This window comes from Ruditapes philippinarum, unplaced genomic scaffold (assembly GCF_026571515.1).
Source record: "Ruditapes philippinarum isolate M1 unplaced genomic scaffold, ASM2657151v2 ctg546_1_1_1_1, whole genome shotgun sequence".
NCBI classification, from domain to species: Eukaryota; Metazoa; Mollusca; class Bivalvia; order Venerida; family Veneridae; genus Ruditapes; species Ruditapes philippinarum.
Window position 1 is genome coordinate 339,031 of NW_026852301.1, and position 7,992 is coordinate 347,022.

General features: G+C 31.5%; 1 protein-coding gene across 1 annotated transcript; it reads left to right on the forward strand.

Moving 5' to 3' along the window:
* The first annotated feature begins 4,888 nt into the window (after window positions 1–4,888).
* Window positions 4,889–7,689, forward strand: LOC132755512 (uncharacterized). Its single transcript, XM_060746393.1, has 2 exons — window positions 4,889–5,278; window positions 5,776–7,689. The coding sequence occupies exons 1-2, from the start codon at window positions 4,926–4,928 to the stop codon at window positions 7,118–7,120; spliced, it is 1,698 nt and encodes a 565-aa protein (XP_060602376.1). The 5' UTR covers window positions 4,889–4,925; the 3' UTR covers window positions 7,121–7,689.
* The last annotated feature ends 303 nt before the right edge of the window (window positions 7,690–7,992 follow it).

A 7,992-nucleotide genomic window follows, 5' to 3' on the forward strand; every position in this document is an offset into this window, starting at 1 on the left:
TAGAAGTTTTAACTAAGGACTTTGTTACTCAAATTGTTATCATATTGGTTTATGTTCAACAAATATTTATCAATTTTGACACTTTAATTTTATTTATATACTACAGTCGACTCTCGTTATCTCGAAGTCATTGGGACCGTCCAAAAAATATCGAGATAACGAAATGTCGAGATAAACATATTAAGGTTAGAACAAAGCGAAACTGATTTTTACAAAAGACATGTGCATACCTTATGTCAAATAAACGATAATATCCCTATATCTTGTTTTCATAGGCCTAGTCAATATTTGACAAAGTAACATTGGCGGATGTTAACCAGCGGAAATACGGGTGTCTGTGATAAAAACACATAGTGAGATTTACTCAGTAATACACCAATATAGTGAATCTGATATCGGATATGGTTGATTCGGATATCCTCCCGGGTTATTTATCGGGTCTTTCTCGAGATTGTTCGACCGCTGATTGATTTGGTGTTGATGTTGTGAAACAATATTGCAACGGTAGTGTTTCTATACTTTCACTATTTCATTTACATTTAAAGTCAAAATGAATTGATACAGTGTTCGAATTTTTAAAAAGAATGTAAAAAGAATGTAAAATTCACTCATTTTGGACATAAGTCAATCAACACGCTAAATAGATTAACTTTTATAAAAACAGCTAAACTTGTTACAAACATAATTGTCATTATGACACGCGCTGTAATTGAGCAATTATCGTCTAGATTGTGTTTTTCACACGTCTGAAGGGAACAGACGAAAGAAAATTATTAGTCGAGATAAACAAAGGATAATTGTGTGAAAATAACTGTTGGGGCTGAAATTTTTCATCGAGATACTGAAAATATCGAAATAGAAATATCGAGATAAACAAATATTTCCAATATAGATAAAGAAGGAAAAAAATCGGGACTTTTAAAATTTCATCGAGATAACGAAATATCGAGAAAAGCGATGTCGAGATAACGATAGTTGACTGTAGTTATTTTCAAAGGACTCCACTGAATGTTTTTGACATCATTAGTCTGGACATATTTTTACATTTAATTGTGCAAAATTACTTTCAAAATAGCATTTGAATGGTAAAAAATACTCACATCATGCCCAACATCTCAGTAACTGTCTCTTTTAAATTGAATTCTAAGTATTTTTATTTTCAATTTAAATCGTCCCAGTTATTGTAAGCTTTTAAAAAATTTATGTTTTAGACTTTTGTACTGCTGTGGAACTCCTTTTACAACTTTCATTAATGTGTTTACTTTTGATTTAAATATTTTTATACAGTAAGTTTGGAAATTGGAAATTTAGTGAAATTTGTATTATCCTGGGGCGATTTGCATAACATATAAGTTTATATGGTCTCATGATGTCATTTAGTGAAAATGATAACAAAATAAGACAGATTCTTTTCAGTAACATTTAAAAAAAAAATAAAAAAATTACTCAGTTATATACAGAAAAAATGTCAAAAAATGTCAACATTGTTATATTACTTAAGAGAGTTCTGTCATTTTGTTATGGTGAAAAATAATATGAAAAAGGCAAAGCCTCAAAGCGAGCTCGATGTACTTTTAACGAGAAGTAGTATGAAATAATCGCTCATTTTTATTATACATTTTCCATTTTAAAATTGTCATTCGGTATTGTATACACTGCTTCCGTTTATTCTGGTTCTTCCTATTAAATGAATAAAATTAATGTATTTTATCATTTATGCTACGTGAAAAAAACATTTTGAGAATAACGAATTTTGAAAACGTTGATAAAACTATGTTTGTTTATTTTATTTCACTCTATAATTTTTCAAGCGAAATAAAGATTATTAAAAGTGAAATAAATGTAAAACTTAACACGTTTGAGACATTAAAATAGCGTACTTGATTTGATTGTTTTGCACGTGCTGTTTGGCGCTATATATTGTGACGTCACGTAAACAATACTTTAAACGTCTGTACAGCGTTAACGACTGAATAAAAGATATTGGTGTTCGGATTCATTTTCTTAGTTAGACCATTTTCTTTCATTCTAGATAGTTTTCACAACAAAATTCGACAAAAAATTGTTTTTATTTATCAGATTTTTCAAACAAAATGGCGCCCTCAATGTGAACATACACAGGGAGATAATAAGAACGGCCAGTGCATTGTTGTAGAGTAATACTTGCTCCGGGCCTTCTTTGTTTATATAGAAAAATTTCCGATTGTGTTAGAATGTTTTGTTTGTTGAAAAAAGAGGAGGTAAATGTACATTTAATGAAATCAGGCAAAACCTATGTACGGGAAAAGTCGGTTAAAATAATCGTTCAATTTTCATTTTACATTTTCCGTTTTAAAACTGACATTCGATATTTTATACACAGCTTCCGTTATTCTGGTTCCCTGTCCAATTATGGTTCCCATAGAAGTGCGCGGGTGACCAGTCTACACATCCGTTTTCAGTCAGAATTCCTCAGTTTTTATCGTTATCTTTAAATTCGAAAAGTTGCGATGTGTCATATCAGTACTTTCGGACGAAAGTTTTCAAAACCATCACTTAGCAGGTACTCGCGTTACCGTAAAGCTCGCTTTGCGAGCAGGCCCTTCGGGCCTGCTCTTCGAGCTCGCTATAAGATGGTATGTCATTGCTTTGTGATAAAGTTGAAAAATATTTAACTTACAAACATTTATCAAATATATATGTGTGCAAGGCCGCCACCTTGAACCCAGTGACCCTAAACTCCTCCTAAGTTAAAAGGCCCATCTGCAGTATGTTCCGACACTAGCAAAAACATACAAAGGCTGTATAAGAAAAATTGTTTAAAAAATCTATTGTTAGCACAAGTGAATTGACCTTGTCACTCCCAACATTGGACCAACCCAGGTTTGTTCCTTTCAAATATCGAAAAGCAGTCTATAAAATTAATGAAGAATGTATAAGCAAATATGAAGAAATCTATGTTTGGCACCCTTTCCTTTACCCACTGACCCCTTACTCAGTCCAAAGAAAGACCATGCGAGATATCTTTCTACCAACCATGAAAGACAAATGTCCAAAAATAAAGGCTGTATGGGGAAAAGTGTAAAAATCTATTTTAAGCACTTGTGACCTTATTCCAACTGATTCCTTACTCAATTTAAGGGAAAATGACCATGCAAGTTATCATCCTACGAAATATAAAAAATATCAGTCAATAATACAGGCTGTATAAGCAAAGGAGAAGAAATCTGTCCTTTAATGACACCATCCAGGGGAAGAAGACGACGCAAGTTATCTTCCTTCTAAATATTAAAGACATCTGTCAATAAATAAAGGCTGTATGTGCAAAAGTGTAAAATAATTAAGCAGAGGTAACCTTGACCAAACTGACCCCTTACTCTATCCAAAGTTTGAAGACTTCAATTTTATGTTCCTTCCAAACATAAAAAACATCTGACAATAGAATAAGGTTCTATTTTTGACAATGGTGACTTTGACCCAAATGACCCATAACTTAACTTAAAGTGAGAGGGTCTCCCTAGGCATGTCCGTATAAAACAAAAATACATCAATTATAACAATAAATATTGTATGAGCAAAAATGCATGAATTTTCGTTTTACACTAGTGACATTGATGCAAGTGACCCATAAAATGTTAGAGGACTATTTAAGGTAGACACCTACCAAATTAAGAATTTATCATTAAATTAATAAAGTAATAAGGATAACTCTAAGATAAATCCAACTTGCCGAAATAGGTTAACCATACAAAAGCCTATTTTTAAAAGTGGTAAAAAGTGAAATAACTAGGACAAAATGGATGGCACAGTTATATTACTTGGCAGTTTCGTGTACTTTATATTGATAAGTATGAGGAAAATTAAACTTGAGAAAAATGTTTTAAGATTTTAAGAAAAGTAAAACAAAATAAGATAACATAATAATTTACATGTTATGTGAGATAAAGGCCTGATTTTGTTGTATTTCAGTGGATACGAGTGTTGTGTGCAATAAGTAAACTATTATTCTGTTTTATTCACAATAGTGTACTTTAAATACATTTCTATTTTTTTCATGAAAATTAGAATGAATCTTGATTCATGTAATAAGATTAAAGTAAATGCCTTCAGGGTGTACACAAAATGGCCATAAGTCAGTAAAACCACCGTCAGAGTTATGGGTTTTTGTTAAGTTTTGTCTTAGATAATGACATCTAGTTATGACCCCGAGAATATGTTTTTAGTTTCAAGTGAAAATCTTGAGAAAAAATGATCAAAAATATTCAATGATATTACATGGAAAAAATAGCAGGAAATTTAGGTTCTAAATGGGCCATATTTCTGTCAAGTTATTATCATCAATATTCAATGATATTACATAGAAAAAAATAGTATAGAATATTTCGATGTTATTTGCATATTATGTACTTTAAATCAGTTGTCAAAAGAATATAATACTGCAATGTTTTCGTTTATGATAAAATTATAAATTTATTTCATTTTAACTGATTTATACCATATATCAATCGACTGTATCAACTATATCTTTACCAATAAATCACATGTCAAAAAAACTTGTTATTAATTAGGATATACAATCTGAAGCTGTCAACATTACTTCTATTCAAGTTTGTCAAAACGTAAAGATCTTTTCAAACCGTTTATTATCAAGCGAGTCAATTACTTTAAATCGCGCCAGCATGTAAACAAGAATTTGTAAAGCCTTCGACAAAATATTACAGTTGAAATTCTAAACGTTATTGACGTCGATAGGTATTTATCAAACGTTCTATCTTTCCATTTGGTTTCCTTAAAAAGTGCTTGTTTTGCACTAGGCATACAATAGTTATTTTTATAATTATTGAAGTAATTATTATACTACTATTTGTGTATCTCAAACAATCAGTAGATGATGTTCATGTTGCAATAAAACAACTTGAAATTGTCACTTGATTAATTTATTAAAAATGGCGGAAGGGGGTGGTGTGAATATTAATACTTGCGTTCTTCACGACGAAGAATTTGATTTTCCTTGTACAATGTGTTTAAAGAAAAACAGAAACAAAGAAGCAAAATATTTCTGTGTTGATTGTAATGACAATTACTGCGATATATGTATCAAAGTTCATGACGAAGTGCCTGCACTTTCTAGACATAGAAAAGAACAAATTACGCTGTCATCACCACCAACAAAAACAGACTCGGGTATGAGTTATGTTTCAACAGAAAAGTGTGATTTACACCGTCAAAATTTTATTGATATGTACTGCCGCGACCATGATTATGTTGGATGTGGAACCTGTATAGCTGTTGATCATAAGTAAGTTTGTTTTCATTTCACATCATACTCTCCCTCATTTTATTTTATAACTTATTAGAAGTTAAAAGTTATAAAGTGCCGGTATTTATTACTGTTCAAGAATTGTAACACATGATAAGAAGTAAGTTAAACGTCCGTAAAATGCCTTGCAGCTATTGTTAACGTCTTAAAAAATAACGATTTAAAATAAATGTAGTCATTTGGTAATGGGTTAATTTTTGTGAACATTTCTACACGTTTTCGAAAGAATTAGTCGGTTACTTACAAACATTGGTATTTAAAATGTAATAATTCAACAGAAAGTTAAAGCTTATTTTATGAAATTCCTTTTTTTCTTCTTATACTTAAATCGAATATGCTTATCTTATTGGCCTTTTGATCGAAAGAGTGTCTATTTCATTTTTGTTATAAAATAAATACGTTTGGTTGTAATGTTTGTAAATAGATATATGGTATTTAGGTCCATTCGTAACATTGAAATTCATTTACAATTACAGACAATGTGAGAACACATTTTATATACCAGAATATTTGAAGACAAAGAAAAGGATTTCGACAAACGATGTAAAAAAGAAAACAGCTGAATGTATATCACATCTAAAAGATTATCTAAAAGATCTGGAACAGAAGAAGCAAAAACTTCTGAATAACAAAGCTTCAACACTTCACTCTATAAGTCAGTTTAGAAAAGAAATAAATGATAGGCTGGATGAACTGGAAAAGAAAACAGTAGCTGACGCAGTTACAAGATTCAATGGTACCATAGCCAAGTTAGATAACAAAATGAAAAAATGTGAAGCAATGAAAACTAAATTAGTGTCAATAAAAGACAATATCAAGACGAATGAAGAGAATAAGGTCCATAAGTTTGTAAGTGTCACAAAAGCTAACGATATGACTAGGCAAGCCAGAAGAGATATGTATGGGTCTACAGTTTTAACTAATGACCTTTGTCTGAATTTGGACCATAATCTACTATCAATGCTGACGAAAATAGATTCTCTTGGAACATTTGGCCAGAAGGAGCAAACGGCTATGCTTAGAGTTGGCAAAAGCGGTATATTTTGTATCAAGTTAGACAGCGATGAAGAAGATTGCAGCATAACAAGTGCATGTGTACTTCATAATGGGACAGTTGTGTTGTCTGACGCTGGAAATAAAAAACTGAAACGTTTAGAATGTTGTACCTTTACTATTGTAGACTACTGTGAACTACAAGAAGAACCAATGCAAGTATGTGCAACTACTATGGATGAGCTAGCAGTGACTTTACCGTTTCAGAGGGAAGTGCAGTTTGCTACTTGTGACGAATTGACTCTGACACGGGCAATAAAAACTGACTTTGAATGTTGTGGTCTGGCTTTTGCTAAAGGTAACTTGTACATATCTGATAGAAGTGTATTTGTGTATGTATATAGTTTATCTGGACGAAAGCTGCAACAGTTCAACATAGATCAACCAGGAGACCAATTATACCGGTATATAAACAGTATGTCTATCAGTCATGATGGATCTAGAATATATATCGCGGACGGGTATAACGAACTAATAATACTCGAGGGAAAAGGGACCGCTGTTGGAAATTTTAAAGACCAAGTTTTATCCGAGCCATCGGGGAGCTGTGTAACGGAGGAAGACAGTCTGCTTGTTTGCGGATGTTCCTCTAACAATGTCCTACAATTCAGGAGAGATGGTGAACTTCTTGGAGAAGTGTTGAAAGCAGACGATAGTCGAACTGGCATGCAAGCAATTTGTTGTACCCAACATACAGACCAGATGCTGATTGGAAGTAATTCGAACAATATAAAGGTTTTCGATTTGGAAATATTATCATATACCTAATCTTATTAAGGATATATGTAACTATTTTGAGCTAATTCATAATAATTGCAAGACCGAATGTGTAATGTAACATAACATTTATAACAGTAAACTAGTGTACATTTGATGAAACAATTTTTAAACAAGAATGTAAAAGCTGTAAAGAACATTTATGTTGTACAGTACGAATATGAATGAAGGTGTTTATAAACGCGGTTGAGTATAAACATTACGGGAATCAGTATGACCGACAGATAGGTATATCAATCTCTGCTTAAATCGTTTAATTGTTTGAGAGCAAGTTTATACGTGTCACAAATCTTACAAAGGTCGTGTTTGATTCCTCATTGTATAACAACAATGTAACAACATATTGAAAACGTATTAATAAGTTGTTTTCTAGAGACGTTATAACTACCGTATTGAGGTGTTGGACACTTTTGTGATATAACATGGCAGCAAAAGCTTATTAATTTAGTTTTACACATCACATCTGGTGTTATATTAGTCAAATATACTTTATTTTTTAAACACAAATATGAAATACAAATATGAAAGTGGGCGGAGTCCAGTTTACTTTTATGACAGATATTAGCATTCAATTCATTCAATAGTTGAATACGGAGGCGCAAAAAATATTTATTGAACCGCTTCACATACTTTATACTGTTCAATATTCTCATTCTGCGTGCAATAAAATGTTGTTTACTGTAAGAAAAATATTTAAAAATATTTGTTTATTTGAAGGTGGTAAGGTTTTGTTCGAAATGAAGGAAAATGAAGTCTTTTTTTTTTGAAAATAAACGAAAACGACTCTTACTACAAATTAATCAACAAAACAAAAAAATGTTTACGTTTAGGAAATTATTATGAAACAGATCCACAGAAATTAA